The 20317-nt window shown below is 50.3% G+C and overlaps 1 protein-coding gene and 1 non-coding gene across 2 annotated transcripts in view; one reads left to right on the top strand and one right to left on the bottom strand.

Moving 5' to 3' along the window:
* NRP2 (neuropilin 2) overlaps nucleotides 1-20317 on the bottom strand; it is a 118041-nt gene that overhangs the window by 46277 nt on the left and 51447 nt on the right. The window contains exons 8-11 of the mRNA XM_056111614.1: nucleotides 9807-9951; nucleotides 6575-6924; nucleotides 4550-4694; nucleotides 507-623 (exon numbers count right to left, since the gene is read on the bottom strand). Of these exons, the coding sequence (XP_055967589.1) occupies nucleotides 507-623; nucleotides 4550-4694; nucleotides 6575-6924; nucleotides 9807-9951 (757 nt within the window). The remainder of the gene's footprint in view (nucleotides 1-506; nucleotides 624-4549; nucleotides 4695-6574; nucleotides 6925-9806; nucleotides 9952-20317) is intronic.
* On the top strand, nucleotides 11383-11560 carry LOC130021222 (small nucleolar RNA SNORA81). The gene has a single exon (XR_008792119.1). It is a non-coding gene; the product is annotated as a small nucleolar RNA SNORA81 (small nucleolar RNA).

Below are 20317 nucleotides of genomic sequence, written 5' to 3'. Positions count from 1 at the left end.
CCCCCAGGAGGAAACCCAACCCAAAGGAGGAGGGCCTGAATTTTGGGGCGCACAGTGGACAATGGGGATGGCAGAATGCTGGAAGACATGGGCATGGCAATGAAGCTGCCCACTTGTCCTGGTCCATGGACTAAGATATCGGGATGGGGATTCTGAGGATGAGCAGAGAGGCTAGAAAAGGAGGCTCTCAAAGGAGAAGTCCTTCTGGGCTAAGGACGGTTCTTATCTCAGCTGATCGGCCCCAACACGTTGATGCTTATATCAACAGTTGACGGTGGTTTCAACCCCAACAAGCTCTTGCCTGTTGGGGCTGGAATCTTAATTCCGATATCCCAGAAGCTTTCAAGTCTGGTTATAAACAATCACTGCCCAAACCCCTGATTGGTGCCTTTTCCCGAGCTCTAGACCCCCCAGGCCCCTAAGTCCTGCCACAGGCTGCCCTCCCCTCTGGGGCTCAGTACCCCCAGTCCTCCTGTATAAAAAATTTCACTGCCCTGGCCCCTCACCATCCTCGAAGCTGCAGTTCTCCCCACATTCTGTTGTCTCCTCGTCGATGGGGTAGAGAGTGGTGGTCTCCTCACTCTTCACGGTGGGTCCCAGCGTCTCCACAGTGGGCCTCGAATCTGTGTGAAGGAAAAGGGAGGGCCGTGAGGAAATTTTCTGAGTCTCTGAGAGGGAGCTCTGAGAGAAGGCAAAGAAGACCAAGATGGCCAGGCAAACACAGAGGCCATTGTGGCCAGTGATGGGATGGATGCTCGCCCATGCTCTGGGTATGGCGTTGCCCCACACCAAGTGAACAACACCCATCCGAATGGGCTGACAAGATCTCAGTGCATCCATTATGTTGAAAATGGCCCCCTGGGTGCGGTTCCTCCGGGGCTGGGCTTTTGGGCTCACCCCTGCTGCCACAGCTGGGTGCAAAGGCAAAGAAGGACAGTGAGCAAGCGTCCAGCTTCCTCTGAGGCTGATGGAATATTTGTGAACTAAGGCTCCCTGGCCTCGAGACACGCCTAGGAGAAAATCGTCAGCTTATGATGGCCAAGGCTCTAAACGAAGCCAGAGGACATGGGAGGGATGACCCAGACATGTAGGTTTGTGTGCGCATGCAAGTAAAGGAATGGAAGGGCCTGTGGACTCCAAAGGTCTTAGACTCCACCAGTGACAGAATTTAGGAGTGTGTGTTCGAGTCAGGGTGTGGCGAATTTAATGATCTCCGAGAGAACAGGAAAGTAGAGTTGGGTTTGGGAGGCATTCAGTGTGGGAGTGGAGGTGGCAGAAGGGATCTGGAACCCAGTCAGAGACCTCCGTGACTTGCAGCCCTCAGGGGACACAGCGCCAAGTGGCCAGGTGTTGCAAAAACAACTGCCTTCCCCCCGCCACCCCCCCCCCCATGCAGCCAAAAATCTCTCTAGTAAATCTGCAGACTTCTCTATGTAGTCAAAGTAATTTAGCAATTAGTACCCAACAAAACCTGGTGGGACCAAGGCCTGACTGCGGGCAGTCAGTTTTCCAGTGATTCATTCACCCATTCGTTTATTTGCTCATGCCAGTCATTCATTCGTTTATGAGATGAATGAAAGTGTGAGTCAGGCACTGGGTGAGGTCAGAGGAGTTCTGGTGTAACCAGTGTGTAAGTCCATGTGTGGTAGGGTGCGTCCTCCTCCCCGAGCTGCCTCTATGAGATGCTGAAAAAGCTTGAGCATTGTTCCTGCCATTTCTATACCTGTTCCTTGGTGCTATTATATGTGATTAGGCGCCTTTGTCAGGCTCCCTTCAGGATACCATTTAATAAAGCCAGGAGCTGAAGGAATCGCTAAATACACTGAATAGCTTCTCCACGCTCCACTTCCTGCCTTTCTGCTATTAAATACTACACACATAACCTTTCATACTTCCCTTTGCCGTGTCTGCCTCTTGCTCACAGTAAATTGCAAATAACCTCGAAGCGTCCTAATTTGTAAGTTCAAATTTGTCACTGTGTCACAGAGCCTCCAACTCAATTGTAAAACATACTCTGGGCGGCCAGGCAAGAAGGAATCATTTGGAACACAAACAAACAGGTGAAGCAGCCTCGTGGAATGATTTAAACTGCAGCCGTTCAACCGAATTTCTCCTGGTCTCCTTCTCGAGGAAGAAAGAAGACGTGAATTCAAGGATCTAGATGCAGAAACAAATGGGAACTGCAAAAAGCCAAAGAAGCCACACGGTCTATAAGAAGAGTTTCCAGAAATGTTAGAGAGCAGAATGAGCCAACCAGTGGGCGGAGGGAATGCTCCAGGCAGGGGCGTGGGGGGCCAGCAAGGCAGGGGGGAGGGGAGCAGGGCGTGTGAATGAGAGAGAGGAAACAGCAGCTGGCCTCCCTGTCCACTGTGCTTGGCCTGGACACTCAGAGGTAACTGCCCGTCAAACTGCCTTACTCGCCCTCAATTGAAACCAGATGTTGGAGACTTCAAAGAAAAGAGGGAAGAAGGCTGGGCAGAGGGGAACAAACCCCAATTTGGATCTTCCAAGCAATGACCAGGCAGGACTTTGAAATGAGAAACCTGCTGCTGGACATCACTGGTGCACTTTGGGCCAAGTAGGGCTGGGGCGGCCGTTGGGCTTTGGAAAAGGCCATCTAGAAGTCCGGGTCAGCACAGGAGATGGGACACCAGCGACCCAGGACAGAAGGGAGGGAGCAGTGGCCCCCAAGCACTTCCTCTCTCTGAGACTCAGTTTGCCCACTTGTGAAAAGGAGCTGGCTTAGAGCTGCGGTTTTTTCCCAAGCTTCCTGTCACACTCATAAGTAGTTTGAGGATTCAGTGTTATTGGGTCATGACTAGCATTTTTCCAAGAACCAGAGCATGCTCGGAGCACTGCTTTGGGAACTATTGGGGTTTTTTTCCCCATACACATTTATGTATGATAACTGGTTTCTTTGGAGTCAGTATAGTACTTTGGCTGCCTAGGTACTATATCTCTATTATTTCATCGGCTTATTTATAACAACCCCAGAGGATATAGCTAGGCTAATTTCTTCCCCCTTTTTCCAGCTAAGATACCTGAGAAGCTGAGGCGTTAAGCCTCATGTCTGAGGTTACACAGGAGCAGAATTTGCACTTGGCAATCTGTCCTCAGGGTGCAGGCACAAGTGGTACTACCCCATACATGTGTATGTGTGTGTGCGCGCACGTGCGTGTATGCGTGCGTGTTGAGTGTGTGCGCATGCTCACACATGTGCTTCTACATCATGTGGATGTGAACAAACTGCTTTAAAATTATAGATGACTGTCAAAAACTTCTGAAAGCTGGCCTGAAAGCTTTTGGGTGCCTACAGCAGCTCGAACCCTAGAGTCTGAGGAGGTCCTCAATTCAGCCAGCTTTGGGGGAAGGGTGCTGGAGCAGGGGCCGTTTTCCACTCGTAACGGTGCAGGAGACGCATCATCAGCAAGCAGCAGGAAAACGTTGCCTCGCCCTCTGTAATGGGATGTCGAGTGCCTTCCCACTAAAAGGTGATCATCAGGGCAGCCTCTAATCGGAGAGAGGCTAATTTGGGCCCAGCTCCCAGGCTGTGTGCCTCGACAGGCCTCCTTGGAGCCACCAGAGCCTGCACTGAGGCTGTATTTTTCTCCCCGGGAGCCCAGAGCATTTCCCCCGACATGCCCTTATTAATCCTTCACACCCTGCCGCTGGGTGAGCAGGTGAGGTAGGGCTCAGACAGGAAAATGGAGATACCTGGGGCGCTGGTAGTGAGGGCAGCCTACCTGCTGCTCCTCTGGGTCCTGCGGTGGCCACTCCTCAGCTCCTTTTGCAGGCAGCGGGGAGCCCCAGGGAGAGCTAGTGGCAGCTCTATAGGGATGGCTGGGGAAGAATGCTGTACTGGACCCACTTAGAAGCACTGGCCCTTTCTAAGACCAAGGAAGGCCCACCTGGCTTCCTGAGCTTAAATAGGCTGCCTGGGCTAGGGGTTCGCCTGCTCATGCCACCCATTGGGAGGAACCCTGTTGCCCTCAGTTCCCTCCCAACACCAGTGTCCCCCCACTAATCAGAGAGATGCTTTCTACAGATGTGCCTTCCACACAGAACTCGGGTCTCTTGGCCAGAGACATCTGGAGGCCAGATTCAGACACAAACCGATTACCGTATTATCATGAGTTTTTTTTCCCCCCTCTTCCCTAAATCAACAGCCACAGCCCTCTGGCCTGAAGACTCAGGGTCTAATTGAATTTGGGTGGGTGGTGTGTGGTTAGGATTTGTTTTTGAGAGGCTTGGGGCGGGGAACTGAAATGATCCCTAAAAAGAAAAAAAATAAAGATGAAATACAGAGCTTGACAAGAGGCCCTGAGTGCAGAGGCTGTAAGCATTTGGGGTCTGAGACTGGAGAAGAAGGTAAGAGGGGTTGGGGGGGTGACAAGATGCGTAGGGTGCTAAGGGAATAATGCATCACTGAAGGGACGGCTGCACCCCTGAGGTCTCCCCTTGGCTTTAGGGTCTGTCCTCTCGCCTCCCAGGCAGCCAGGGGGAGTAAGGAGATGGGGGTGAGGGAGAGAAGGTGAGCAGGAGGTCTTACCTGTCCAGTCACAGCCCAACACTTCCAGCCGCATTCCAATCCCTGCTGGCGACCACCTCTCCGGATACACTCTTACAAACTGGGCTGGGACAGGATCGAACCTCCGGATGTCAGGGGTGTCATAGTGCATGTTCCCTTCAAACAGCTGCAGAGACAGACCACTCAGTCCTTTCTGGGTGGGGGCACCCCAGCTCCCTTTCTCCCTCCTTCTCCTCTCAGCCCTGCTCATCCGACCAGAATGCAGCTCAGGGTCAACTCCGGGTTCCTGTCCATTATCATTCATGGCAGCTCCATGCTCAGGCAGTGGCTTTAAGGTATTTGGAAGATGACAAGGGGCCCTCAAACAGGGAAAATAAAGGTTGGGGTGGGTTGGGGGTGGGGAGAAAGAGGCCTTTGCCAGGTTCTATCTTCTATCCTGGGGCTGAAACTCAGGGCTTAGACACCAGGTCCCATATGAGTCCTCGGCAGGACTTGTCTAGAGAAGAGCCAGGAGGGCCAGTTCCCATCTAATGGAACACGGCCTACCCAAGAGGGAAGGAGCTTCATTCTGGTTGGGGGCCATATGCATCCTGTGTCTCCATGGGGAAGTCCCAGGTGGTCATCCCCTTCTCTAGGCTAATGTGTGTCTTCAGTGGCACACGTGAGTCTTCAGGCTACCTAGACATGGACAGTTGGGATGGCCATGGAGATCCCCAGAAATACAGGGTTACCCACAATGAGCCGCTAGCCAGATTGGCTGAGAATCAGCAAGAGGGTCCCCCAGATCTTTGGAGCACAGTTGGGAGATCCCACCTCTCAAAAACCAGAATCCTCCCCATGAATGTCCCAAATTCATCTCACTGAGAGCACCCCTGAGAACTACCTTTTTAGGGGACTGCTGGTGTGGGGGACAGTCGGACACCATGTGTGCCCAGCATCCAGGAAGGTTGTGAGAACAGCATGTTTGGCAGCAGGGCCTGAGCCTTGGTTCAAAAAGGGGAGTGCTGTCAGGAGATGCAAGCAGGCTAAATTCATCATCTGCCCAAGGGCCCTACAATGGGTCAGTCACCCACCCTCACCTCCCTGTCCTGGAGTCTGTGGTCCAACTTTCACCCCATTCACAGAAAGTGGAGTCACTGAGCTCAAGGGCACTCTAAGCTAGAATCACACTAATCACACCGTGGATTTGAGCATGGCTATTGCAAAAGTCTAACCCGCCTGCATGAGGAATGGGAATGTTTGCTCTGCAAAGGTGAGAAAACACAGACATGGCACCTGGTGGTGGGGGGCAGGGCAGCGGGGTGGGGGTGGAGTGGATCTTCCTGCCCAGGGTCCTGCTTCTCTGAGGTAATGGGCTGGGGGAGGAGGAGCAGAATGCCTACAGAGGGTCCGAGGCCAGCTGTTCCTTCCTGGGGCTCCTCCGCACCGTGGAAGACTGCCCCTCTCTCCTTTGATGTGCAGTGTGGTCTGCACTTGCCTGGAGTGAGTCTCCCCTGCCTCTGCACAACCAGCACGAGAGGCGGGACAGCTCTGTGCCAGCCAAGGTAGAAAAACATCAAGGAGTGTGGCCACATTTGGAAAACAGTATTGTTTTTGGAAGTCGTTCCTTAGTTTCTAGAGTTGAGCCTCTCACGCCCACATCCTCTTTGGATGCCCAGCCAATTTGTGAGGAGCAATTCTGAAAGAAGCTACAAAGGCCAGCAACCTCTTGAGAATGGCAAGTGGGGGCTACCATCTGGGTACTGGGGTCCCCTTCCATTTGATCTTGAACCCTGTTCCAACCATGCATCATCTCCTGTGGGACTCGCACTTTGGCATCTATGAAGTGGGAGTCAGAAAGGATAAGCCTTTGAGAGAGTGTAAGGGTCAAAATAATAAGGGTTTAAAGCAGGCACTGAGCGCAGCGCGGGCACATGGCCATCTCTCAATGTTGCTCTCTTGGACTTAGAGGACTTTGGGGCTGACTGTCTAGATGACAGGGAGACTGGCACCCCCTACCAAACCTTCCTGTGTGGGGGAAGGACCAGTCCTTCAGGGACAACCTACCTTTGGCTGCTGGGTCCTGGGGTCCTGGATGTATTCCCAGTCCTTGCCATTCAGGCTGTAGGCCACCTTGAACTTGCGTACAAACGCCCGGGCTTCCACGGCCGTGATGCTGTCTCCCCCACGGGCACCCTGGATGATGACCCCTTTCACGGTCTTGGGCGCTCCCAGGTCAACCTGCAGCCACTCCTCGCCTGGCTTGGCCTGTGGGATTCGTGGGAACCAGCCCGAGCGGCTGCTGACCAGGCGGGCAACGCTGGGGCTCCAAAGGTATTCGCGAGTAGATGAGGCAGAGATCTGGGAGTCCGCAATGAGGCCCGAGAGCATGCCCAGCATGTTGGAGCAGGGCGCGTCTGTGGAGAAGCAAGGCAGACAGCTGACACCCTACTCACAAGAAGACAGTCTCCCAACCCCGGGAGCTGAAACAGAACTAGCAGCTCTGATCTCTGTCTGTGCTGGAGTACATCCCCAGACGCAGACCATCTGCGTGGCATTTCTGCTGGAACACATGGCAACTGTTGGACCTACTGCCATAGATGAAGCTGCTCTATGCCTCAGTTTCCCCAGGTATCAAGGAGGTTAATAGCAGCCTATACCTTGTGGGGTTGCTGAGAGGAGTCCCTTGGGTGCTCTCATAGTGTCCGATTCATCTCAGACTACCATACGCCCATCATGGTCAGTGACACCAGTAGCCCCTGAAGCCCACCCTGAAAACAGTGTGGGCAGGGGGACTCAACTGAGTCCAGGAATGGACACTTTCTTGGGGGTCAGGGCTTTGCTCCCACCTGTTCTTCCCAAATTCTTCCTAGCCTGTGGTCTCCCCTACATACTATTCCTAGTTCCCCAGATACTCTTCCCTAGGTCCTCCCTGACATGAATCATTACTCACCACCCTCTCCTCAGGAAGGCTAGCCCCCAAGTTTGAACTAACCATCCATGGTCCATGGCTTTCCCTCAGTGCTACATCTTTTCTTGTGGACATACATCCTACTTTACCATCACCCAGCACTTGGGTTTGCATCATAGCATCTTGCCCATGATGCTGAAAAGTCTCACAGAGTCAGACTTGGTCTGCTGAGATGCTGTCTCCATGGCCAGAGGGGGGCCGAGCATCCAGCATACCCTCAAGAAGAGTTTGTGGAATGGAGAGGGCATGAAGAACAGTGCCCAGCAAGGCAGGACTGAGTCGGGAGTACAGATCCTAACCACCACCACCCCCTGCACCAAGCCCCCTACCCCGCCATTCAGGTGACCCCTCTTCTTTAAATCCACTGGCTCTCACCCTTCAGTCTTCTAAGCAATGAGTTTCAACCAAGTGCTCATTGATTAGCCTGTGTTAGCCTGGCAAGGAAATGGGGACCGAGAACAGTCCTCTCGGCAGGATGAGGACAGCCCCAGCCCCAGGTGGAGGCTGCTCTCTGTGCCAAGGTGACCAGAGCAGGGCATCAGTGCTAAGAAAATGTGGCTTCCATCCTCAGCTCTGCTACCTCTGGGCTGGGTGACTCTGGGCACGCTCCTTAGCCTCTCTGAGTCCTGATATCCTGCCCCACTCACCTCGGAGACTTGTGGGAGAGGAAAAGGAGGTGTGTACATGAAATGCATCCCTTGGGGCTGGAGCAATAGCACAATGAGTAGGGCGTTTGCCTTGCACGCAGATGACCTGGGTTCGATTCCCAGAATCCCATATGGTCCCCCAAGCACCGCCAGGATTAATTCCTGAGTGCAGAGCCAGGAGTAACCTGTGAGCCCTGAGCATCGCTGGGTATGAACCCCCCCTACAAAAAAAAAAAAGAAGAAAAGAAAAGAAAAGAAGTGCACCCCTTATCAGAGCTACTCAGATGATGAGCTAGGGGATCAGTGGGTGAAAAGACACTGAAGAACCATCCAGGCCCAAGAAGACATGCCTGTTCTCTGAGCTGAGCCCACAAAAGGGGGAAGAATAAAAAAGGAAATCTGTTCTGCAGACCTGTGCCAGGCTCTGCTACCATCATGTCTCATTCACTCCCCTGAACCTCCAGATGCGACCTGGCTGCTACAGTGGCCTGTCCCTCTCTCTTCCACATGGCACCCGTTGACTCAGCCCATGCACTTGGCCCACCCCCCTCACTTTCTCTTGGTCACTCTTGCCACTATTAAGCAAGCTGTCTGTTACCACTGCCTAGCGCCTGTTTCCTCCAGCTGTCACCGAGTAATGCCTGTCGGTTTATCTTCGCTCCACCATCACCTCCTCCAGGCAGTCCTCTCTGAGCTTCTCTACAGGGTTAGATCCTCCCTAATGTGTTCCTAAGCATTCCAAGCCTCTGTTCCAAGGTATTCATCAATTTGGATATGTCTATTCTATCATTATATTATATTATTTATTAATTCATTAGTTATTCATCATTATTTAATAATTAATATTAACCACTGATATAGGCCTGGAGTGATATAACACAGTGGGTAGGGTGTTTGCCTTGCATGCGGCCAACCTGGCCGACCCAATTTCGATTCCTCCGCCCCTCTCGGAGAGCCCAGCAAACTACTGAGGGTATCTCACCTGCATGGCAAAGCCTGGCAAGCTCCCCATGACGAATTCAATATGCCAAACACAGTAACAACAAGTCTCATGATGGAGATGTTACTGGTGCCCGCACGAGCAAATCGATGAACAATGGGAGGACAGTGCGACAGTGCTACAGTGCTAACCACTGATATGTATAAATATAAATAAATTTTACATTTATTGAGGAGCCTGTTGGCTTATTACGACTAGTTTGCCCAGATGCCCACACAGACAGGTCTGCTGCGCACATGTCTGGGCCCATCAGCGCCTGACATCGTGTGGCTCAGCAGCTGAATGCCCCCTGAGAGCAGGGCCTTTGAATTCAGACTGCTGAGAACAAAGCCCTGGCTCTCCACTTTGGGGCTGAGCGACCTTTGGTCTCTGTCTTAGTTTCCTCATCTGCAAAGCATGGAACAGAGTTCCCAGCTCCTGGAGTCCTTCTGAGAAAAAGGGCTCAGAGTGGCAGGTCGAGCGGGCAGTGGGGGTCAGCAAGACCACCAACCGATGGTTCCTAAATCTCGGTACAAGAAGGACAGGGTGGATGGATGAACAGCTCAAGTCAGGAAGGACATACATCCTAGCGCCAAGCTTTCCAAAAAAAAAATCCCACGGTGCAATGCTGTTTGCAGGGGACTGGAAAGGGGAACTGGAGGGTACAGTCAGCTCGCGCCTCCCCCCCACCCCACACCTCACCTGTGACACGGCAGCCATAGAGCTCCAGGCGGAGGGCGATGCCCGTGTGCCAGGTCTGGGGGCGGAGCCTGACGAACCTTGTCAGCAGCGGTGAATGCAGCTTGTTTATCACCACTTCCGTGGCATCAGTGTTGGCTTGGAATATCTGAAACACAAGTCAAGTTGACGTCACTGTTTGTAATCCCACCACCCATGCCATCTCTGAAGGGGGTGGGAAAGTGTTGGTGGGTTTTACTCCCCCCCCCCCCCCCCAGTGTGAGAATAATGAGTCGATTTGCAGTTTGGGCTTTTATTCAGAATGACCATGAAGAGCTACTTTACATTTCTCAGGCTGTTTTAGCTGGAGAACAATGTAGTCCTCACCAAAACTTTTAGAGGGAAGGAAAATTTTGCCTCTGGGCTGAGAGCAAGCAGCGGAAGACGCCTTGAAAAGAAAAACACTTTCAGAAGCTGGGAGAGAAAGAGGAAAAAATACAGACCATCCCTTCGAAATGGAGCGGAAATGTTGTCTTTTAGGGATTTCAGAGTGGGCTTCACTTACTAGCCCGAACTCGACTCTTAAGTACGGATGTAGAAATAATGGCAGGGAACTTTATCATTGCAAAGTGCTTTGCTGTTTTTGTTAGCTACTTGAGGTCTTCTTCCCCATGACCGGGTGGGTAAGAGGGTGAGGGGGCACCCGCTAACCTTCATGCCCTCATGTCAATCAACATGTTTTGGCTGTCTCTGGTCTTTGTAGGAGGGTGCAGACGCTCCAGCTTCCTTTCATTCTAGACCCAGTCTTGTAATGAAATCCATCCATCCCTGTCCCCATCTGACCAATGCATCTCTGAGGGGAGGAAAGGCTTTTTGGAGTAGCTTTAACCCTCCATGGTAGGAACAAGTCTGGCCTTACCAGATGGCCCAAATCAATAACTGCCATATGGACCTTATGCTTTTTTTAATTTTAATGCTCTCCATTAAAGAAAAAAAAAGTAGTTAGAGCAAGTAATCTGAATTTCTCTTGGTTTCCCTGGGTCAGGGAAAAATCAACTCACCAACCATCACTTTTGATTCATACTTATGGATCACAATGTAACCACCAAGTGACTATAAATGGACCCACAGCCAACTCTGCAAAACTAGTGGTTTCCCCTGAATGAGGGGACTTGATGTTTTTGTTCATGATACCTAAAACACGCAGGTGTCTGGGTCCTAATAGGACTGGGACAGGAGGAACGGAAAACTGGTATATCTGAATAACTTTCAGCAAGACTGTGTGAACACCATTATGCTTAAGACAACCTGGCAGTAAGCAACATTATTGTGAATCTATGGAGAAACTCATGTGGAGAAGACCTATCCAGACCCAAGAATGTATGTCTCTGCATCCAACTCCCTGGCCATGGTTTTGGACTAAGGCTGTTTGAGAAGGCTGTTCATGTTCTTAAGAAAACAATTGCAGTGTTTCTGCTGGTGGCTCAGAGTCATCAGCCTTCAGGTGATGGGCTTCATGGAGAAGAGGCCCCACTGAGCGATATCCAGATTCCCAGCAGCCAAACACTCAGACAGCAGCAAGAAAGAATGAATGCCCCAGACCTTCTTGTATAAGCACTGTGCTAAAATTGCAGAAACTAGGAATACATCTTGGTTTTTGCAATAATGCTAGCAGAGTACACACAAGAAGAAAAGTAACTACACTAGATTGTAAAGACTGGGGTGAACCTCTTTCTTAATGTCCAGTGTTCTTTGTCTTAAGATCTGGTGCAATATGTCATAATTCCAGAGTGAAATTCTGACCAAAAAAGCAAGATGGAAAAAGTTATAATAATCACAACATTCTTTGCAGTAGAAAAAAAAAAGAATGAATGACCCAGAATCTCAGAGCGAATCACCACGGAGGCCCTCTCATCACCATAAACCATAACAAGGACCCCACCATTTGGCACCCTTGAATCATCCTTATTTCCCACTTGCTGGGGTCCTAAGTTCGAGGCATCTCAGCGTGTGGGTACCACAGTTGGTGAGGATAGGGTTGGGGAGGGGCCGGTGGAATGGAAAAGACAATATACTTCCTGCAAGCAAATGAGGGGAAAGGGCTTGCTCAAGACAAAGGGAAGGAAAAAGAGATGTGTGCAGCCTTCCCGTCCTCAGTTTAAACCTCTTGTTTTATTCTAGAGGAACTCCCAGTCAATAAGGCCAGCGAGCTGCTCCCTCTCCTCCACCAGGGACCTCCTGCCCCATCCTAAGGCCATCAGGGCTTCCTCTGATGCCTTGCTGACCACAAAGGGGGAGAGGCTGACCACGACTCTCTCCCAGGCTCCATCAGGCTGCTTCCTGGGCAGGAATGGAGGATCAAGAGAAGCAGAGGCAAAGCAAGGATGGAGGAAGGCAGGTGGGAGATGTAGGAAAGGGGATGGAGACAGGCGCCAGAGCCCCTGGGATATGAATCTCCAAGCAGATAGTGGGAAGGAGAGAAGAAGAACCGGAGGCCTAGTTCTGCTCTGCCCTTTTCTTGGCTTCCGGGCTCACGGCTCCGAGGCAGGGATGGAGGAACTGGCTCCCAGGAAAAGCATTCATCAGTCTGCAGAGGAGTCAGCCTGAAGCGGAGGCTTTTTGTTTGTTTTCTGTTTTGTTTCCGTTTGGCAGGGAAGCTGCAAATGAAGCACTCTGCTCATTTCCACAGTGTGGGGAGCAGTGGGAGGGCTCCCACAGGCCTGTTCCCTGAGGATGGTGACGGGGGCTGTGTGTGGCCCTCTATCAGGATATGGGGGGTGGCCATGGGAAGGGGGCTGGGCTTACCATGTAAATCCCTAATTGGAGTGTTGAGTGGATCTGAACTTGAACACAGCTGCTAATCCACAGCACACACACCACGCTGGTACCGTTTAGAAACACAGCACGTCTTATGTGTTTTTAATATCCCATTTTATCTTATCTGACCCCTTCCTTTCTCAGCCTCGGCAGGCGACGCCACGAAACCTCTCTGTTCTCCCTGCTGTCTGACAGCGCCTGTGTCTCTGGACAGCCTTTGGGAGGCTGGTGGGGGGCGTGAGCATGGCCGTGTGTAGATCTGGGGGGTGCACAAGTATGTATGGACATGTTGGAGGAGGGGTCAGCCTTCCTATGATTGTGCGTGAACACATGCTTTGTGAACACAAGAATTGTGCCAACAGTGGCATCTGACCAAAAGGGGAAGCAACCCCCAGTCCCACCCACCATTTCCCCTACCCAGGATATCGACTTGGCAGTTCTGGACAGTTCAAATTGAACTTCATTCTGTCATTGCCATGTGCCCATTCTCCTCCCAGCCCTGGAAGCCCAGAATCACCTGGCCTGTGCTCTCTCTCTCTCTCTCTCTCTCTCTCTCTCTCTCTCTCTCTCTCTCTCTCTCTCTCTCCCCTTCGCTGGAAGAACACCATCTTTTTTTTTTTCTTTTTGGGTCACACCTGGCAATGTACAGGGGTTACTCCTGGCTCATGCACTCAGGAATTACTCCTGGCAATGCTCGGGGGACCATATGGATGCTGGAAATCGAACCCGGATCAGCCGTGTGCAAGGCAAACGCCCTACCTACTGAGCTTCCACTCCAGCCCTGGAATACCATCTTATTTTTCTTTCAACACGCCCCACCCAGTCTGAGTGGGGTGCAGTGTCGGGACTAAACCCAAACCCCACTGAGCCAGAAGCTGGCTCTTTCAAACCTCAGTGTGGACAAATACCTCCACCTCCGCTTCCTCCTGTGTTCAAGGAGGGGATACTTGAGTTGCTTTGTAAAGTCTCTTCTGGGGCCCAGAGTCTAGGGCCTTCTTGACCCATCTAGTGCGAGGACTGAATTGCTCTCAGAGAGGCCATTTTGTAATGGGGTGTTTGGGTTGCTCATTGCCCCAGCTTAAGTGCGTCGAGGGCCAGCAGCTGACCAGCAACTGCAAATGGGGCCCATTGGGGAGTGCCCCACTCCGAGGGAGACTCTATCTCGTAGATGTGTTGGCTCAATAACAGTTCAAATTATAAATAACACAGAGCAATGAATAACAACACCTCAGTCCTTACAGATTGTCTCTCTCGCCCAATGATATAAAAGTACAATTTATGAAAATCCATTTTTAATGAAATATTAAGCAGCTTCTATTTCTCTTGACCCGATGGATTTACAAGGTCTATAATTTTCTCTCCACCTCTCCCTATTTATAGCCGGTAAATGCTATCATATATTATACATCTTTATGACTTTCTCAATGCTTCTGTGGTTTTAGAATCACCCTTCATATGTTTTCTGATCAAATTCTCGGGGAGGGATTCTTGGCTTCCAATCTCGGCATTGCAAGGTAAGGGGTTATGTGCATGGGAAACGGTGCCAGGAAATTGGTTTTATTCCCTATTCCCTGCCGACTCACTGAATCACTGTAGGCAAATCAATAAACCTTAGATACCTTAGCTGGTTTCTTCTTCAGGAAAATAAAGTCAATAACAAGCGTGCAGATAAGACTCTAACGTCTACAAGGCCTCCCCGCCGGCTCCAACGTCTGCACAGCACCCAGGACAGATGTTAGAATGGAGGCAACACAATAAGTAACAAAGTAGCAAATGGGTCTTTGTTCAAATTTCTACTTTGTGCGTCTTTTACTTATTGGGGGTTCCCCCCTTCCACCCTCCCCCGCCCCCATGCCTGGGGGGATTCGGGAGACCATAGGTGGTTCCAGGGATGGAACTCTACCCAGGAAAGTTCTGAAAGCTACGAATCCCAGGTCTTGCCTCCAGGCCCCAAATCTTCAGACCTGAAAGAACGTCCTTCCCTGGTGAGGGGTCCACAATGCTGAGAAAACTTGGCTTGGCAGCGTATGGCACACCCAGACAGGCATACAGAAAACGTGATAATCACATTGTAACATCTGCTTTAAAAGCTGCTTGTCACAGAAAGTACACACTTCTGCTAATTTTAAAAGTAAAATGCTAACATGTTGTGTTACCACCCAAAGGAAGATCAGGAGTACATCCAAGGTGACCCTAACTTTCTTAAGAGTTGTTAACTAAGCTCTAATTGTATATGTGTGTGTGTGTGTACATATACATATATACACAAACATTGCTTTAGAAAAAAGTGATTTGTTTCAAGAAATATGCTATGATGAACATATAGATTTATTTAAGTGCATCTTTGTAAACCAAGACTAAAAACACAATTTCGGACACAAAGTAGTTTGGATAATCCATTTGGTACCTCACTGAATTCTGAACAAAACCCAACACTTTCCAATTGATTCTTGCGACCTCTGGTTTATTTTCAGTAAGACAGCAGCAGCACTCCATGGATTTCCTGATTTGCACGTCTCGGGGAGGGGTGGGGCATCTGCCAATAAAACTGGCTGCAATCCAACATACCAGTTTGGTGTCTATCTATCCCCCACACCCCACTGCCCAGGAAAAGACAAAAATATTTTGACCATGTCTGTGAGCCCCTAAGGCACAGACTGGAACATCCTTTGTCAAAGAAAAGGAAATAATAGATCTATCATCTAAGAAGAAAGAAACACCCAGCCAGGGAGCATCAACCATTGATGGCCTCTGGGACCATTTTTTTCTGCTGTGCTGCCCTTTTTGGGTCCAAGCTGCCTGCTGACCTGAAGTACCCTTTGTTTTATTTGGGGGGTGGGTGGGTGGGATTGGTCTAACCTTAACCCTTATCTCCTTGGCTGGCTCAATTGCAACCACCAAGGCGGTCCCTTGCCCATTGGCAGCTCCCTCTGCAAATGCCCATGTCTCTGCTTCTCTGTCTGAGGCGTGGGCAGGCGGGAAGTTAATGGGACACACCCAGCTATGCTCTGGGCTTACTCCTGGCTTTGTGCTCAGGGATCATTCCTGGAGCTGTTCGAGGACCATACGCAGGGCTCAAAATGGGACTGGCTGCTTGCAAGACAAGTGCCTTCACCTCTGTACTATCTCTCTGGTCTGAAGGCTCTGGGAAAAAAGTGCAGCAATGGGTGCTGCTGAGACCAGGCCAGCCAGACTGCCCAGCTTGGATGCGCCTAGGTAAGGGGACTTTCTGCCAACCCACTCTGCTCTGCTCAAGACCAATAACTTCTGCTATCAACACCAGGTGCCCGGGAAGTGTGCATTGCTCCAGGGCATCGGGCTCTGAGCTCTGAGTCAGGGAGGCATCCTGCAGACCCCAGGGTTGTCAGCTGTTTAACCTTCCCCCGAGGCAGCCCTGCTGTCAGCTCTCGCAGCCGCAGCCGCTATGCCGCTGGTTCTCAGCTTCTGATCTGCGTGGGGCTTCAGTATTCAGCCTGCGCTGGCCTGTCTCTTCATTACCTAGAGTGCGACCTACAGTTTATTTCTATTTTGCTGTAAATATCTGAACACGGCCAGCTCCAGGGACCGTGAAGCAAGCAAAGGCTGTTTCAAAGACAACACAGAGCTGGAGCCCTGAGGTAGAAAGTGTGCATGAAATGTGCTTTTCTTCTTCTTCTTCTTTTTTTTTTTATAAATAAATATTTCTCTCCACTAATAAATGTTTCATTGCATCCAAGGTTCTCCTTTTCAATCTACTTGGCACAGACACTCAGGGAGGAGGAGAACAAAGTAGGCAGAAAAGAAAGGTGGCAGGAACTGAGGGCAGAAACTGGAGAAGCCAGTAGCCCATTTTAAAAAATCTGTCTCGGAAACAATTGTACCGCCGCATCCCCACGGCAGAACCCGGCGGCTCTCCACCCGCTCCCGCCCGCTCCACCGGCATTTTCTCAAAAACCAGCCATTGGGGCAACACATAAAAATTAATTGTTAATCAATGCATGCTATCTTGTTTAATTAATTTGTTGCACCAAACAGGCAAAGGGAGGGATTGGCTTTGCACTAGGGAAAATGATGTTAAGGTAATGGACATTTTTTCCCCCCTGCTTGTAAATCATGGTCCTGGTATTTATTTCTCTCTTAAAACTCCTCCTCAAAGACCATAACATTTTTTTAAGCTGCTTTCATTCTACTGAATGTGGGAAGTTTGCCAGGGACAGAATAAGAAGGATCGTCTGTGTATGTATACGTGTATCTGTTTTATATATGTATGCACGGCTGTATCTACTGTCTAGCTAGATGATTGCATCATTACCTTTGAGTACATATATCTCTATGGATAAGTGTATCCTTATATAACTATATATAATAACCTACAATTCCAACTATATATAATAACATATATAATATAAAGGTGAGTAGGGATGAGGGCCAGGCAGAGATGGCTCCCTCCCCACCAAATGCTCCGTTTGGAGCACGCCTCCTCTGGTTCCAGGAGGCTGTTTTGATCATCAAGCAGTTCTGCAGACGTGGAGGAACAGGAGCATGTCACCAGCCCGGCTTCTTTTGGGGGTGAGAGGGATGCACTCCTCCCCATCTGTATGTGCCTTGTGGGGCTCCTTGGATTTACCGCAGGATTAGGTTACCCCCCAGAGGGACACAGAGCCCGGGAACACGGCATACTAACAGGATTAGGGTTTCAGGATCCAGGAAGGAAAGCATCAGGGAGGGGAGGAGAGGAGAACAGCTCAGGGATTTGGGGCTGCAGGAGAGAGACAGTGGGGAAGTGCAACATCAGAGTGAGGAAGGGCTGCAGAGGAAGGTCAAGTGCTGGTGAAGGCGGAGGGGGAAACCCAGGTCTTTGCATCTTTACTGAATGGACCCCACCCCACCCCCACCCCCTGCACCTTGCCACACAGATATGGAAGAGCTCCTAAGAGAAAGCATCACACTTTTTTGGTTGTTGTTATTTAATTTTTGGGTCACACCCAACGATGCTCAGGGCTTCCTCCTGGCTCTGTACTCAGGAAATTACTCGGGAGACCATTTGGGATGACGGGGGTCGAACCCGGGTCGGCCACGTGCAAAGCAAATGTCCTACCCAGACAGCATCACACTTTTTTTTTTGGCTTTTTGGGTCACACCAGGCGATGCACAGGTGTTACTCCTGGCTCTGCACTCAGGAATTACTCCTGGCAGTGCTCAGGGGACCATACGGGATGCTGGGAATTGAACCCGCCCTACCCGCTGTTCTATTGTTCCAGCCCCAGCATCACACTTTTAAAAGGAGGCACCATTAACAACTTGGTATGTGGCAGAGAGGACAGAGTGAGAGGGCAAGGGGAGCAAAGGCATCCACCACTGCTTTCCTCTCCTGCTGGAGCCTTGGGGAACCTGGAAAGCAAGGGTAGGGATGCTGATGGTTCACCTTCTGTAAGGGGCTGATGGTCACGCCTACCTCGGGGCTCTGGGCTTCCATGATGCTTAGCTTCCCCAGCAAAATCCTGCTGCCCTTTGCATTGCCCTCATCTGCTCTGTTCACAGGGCCACACCTACACACCTCTGTGACTTGGGGCATACAAGGAATTTAGCACCAAGACTCGAAGCCCCAGTGAGGTGGGGCCTCAGCTTTCAGAAACAATTCCACACCCATGGGAGTTGGGTGAAGTCAGCCCCGGGAGCCTGCTAGAGGAAAGGTTCCATGCTTAAGTATAATGAAATTTTCCCTGGAGCTTCCTAAGTGGAGAGGCTAAAGGTCTGAGCTCATCCCATAGCAAATGGATAAGGGATAAACCTAATTACCGAAGGCACTGGATTCTTCTTCGTTCTAAGTGAGGAGGGTATGCTGACCAGGGCACTGGAGTTTGGAAAGGTTACCAGGCCTCTCCTGATCTCACACAACCTCACCAAGATGATGCACTCCTAACACAATTTCTGGAGACTGGGGCCCATTACAAGCTAATGGTTTGAATCTTTGCCCTGATCTTCCAGACTATAAACAAAATGGTTACAACAAAAAGGCTGAGGGGAAGCCAGGCATTCACTGAGAGGGTAAAAAAATAAAAATAAACAATTTTTTTTTTACTCAGTTATTCATTGGAAGAAGAACCTCATCCCTAATAGAAGAAGGATGAGGGTAAGAGGAGAAATGTTTATCTGATGCAGTTCAAGTAAGGCCCATCAGATGAGGGAGAAGACTGGATGGCTTATCGCAGTCCCTTCCAGACCTATGATTTTAAAAGAGGCAGATAAATATCCCAGGGGGCCTTGTTACTTTTTAAATGGATAACTTGCTTCTGCTCAAGAAGCGCTCTGTGGGTCTAATACATTAATCACATTTGCAGAGAGCCTTCCATCTACACATCCCAAGATGCTTTGCCAACAAGATCTGGGGCACTCTTCCACTTGGACAGATGGAAACACGGTGGCAAAGGGTGGCTACGAATTGTCCGAGGTCACACAGGGCAACGACTCAGAAGACCTGAGAAGATGCACATGGAGTGAGTCCGGCTCCTGATTCCACTCTCCTCCGCCTTAGTTGCTGAGAGTGTCACAGCAGCTTTGAAGTTCTCGTGGCTTTTGAAACGCTGTGCTTCCATTTAGAAAATGAATCTGGGATAGCGGGGTTTTGAAGTGGGGTGTTTGTTTGTTAGGAAGGAATGCTTCCAAGTCAAACAAGTGGCAACAGCTTTCAACTCTGTCCTCGGGATTCTAGGCTGAGGCTCAAACTACAAAGGGACAAGTCCAGTGCTCAAAATGAGGCCGCATAAGAAACTGCAGGAATGGAAGTTCTCCAGGAAAACACAACCCTCTTGAGCTAGACAGAACTTCCAGCAAACTAATTTCCTCCTGGATACATAAGGTAAGCAAGGGGAGAAGGAGGGAGAGGGGAACAGATTGATGAACCAGAAATCTAAGTGAGGTGATCCAGGACTATCCTGGTATCTCTGGGGCAAATTTACTAAAGAGTTTGAAAGTTTCTTCTCCACTGTCTGGAAACAGTCAGTTCCGAACTGAAGAAGCCAGAGCCTAAGGTTTCTCTGAAGACCCCAAGGAGATTATCAAACATTACGGTGAGCTTTGTGCCTTTTTGCTCTTTTTCTATGGTGGGATTCTACAGATCCACTGGACCTCACCTCTGTCCTCATTCTTTCATCCTCAATCTGGTCACCAAGTTAGCAACCCTACAGACTCTTTTGGTGCCAACTTGTTCCAAAGGCCATCAGGAAAGTCTAGCACGGAAAGCAGAGGTATTCAGAGTTATGTCAACAGAGGAGAGGCCCACGAGCATTAAATAAAAAGTGGAGACAAGGGTTTTGTCTGGGCATCTCAGGGCAACGGCCTCAGTCCCGCCAGCCCTGATCCCAGTCACCATCTCATTTTCTCCAGGGAAGATTCCGAGAAAAAGCGGCCCAGGGGTGAGCGGGACGTGGGCCCAAAGCTCCTGCCTTCCAGTTCTTCCCAACTTTCTCTCCGCGCCTCCCTTAGTTGGGGGTTTGCGTAATTGCCTCTATAATTACACACACCCATGAAAGTTCGGCTGCTGTATTTACAACCCCACGTCACTGTCTGGGGTGTTATTAATGCAGCGGGTGAAACCAAAAGCAGTAGTTTCTGCTTGTGGTTTCTGAAGAAATATATGTGAGGCAATTTGTGTAATCTCAGGGAGCACCCGGGCTGGCTAGGGGCTCCATTAGGCAGATGAGCAGAGTCTATGCTTTGTGGTTAGGCCATAAATATGC

Source organism: Sorex fumeus, unplaced genomic scaffold (assembly GCF_029834395.1).
Source record: "Sorex fumeus unplaced genomic scaffold, SorFum_2.1 ptg000014l, whole genome shotgun sequence".
In the NCBI taxonomy this organism is placed as follows: domain Eukaryota; kingdom Metazoa; phylum Chordata; class Mammalia; order Eulipotyphla; family Soricidae; genus Sorex; species Sorex fumeus.
Note: the sequence above shows the minus strand (reverse complement) of the source record. Positions and strands in the feature narration are given on the sequence as shown.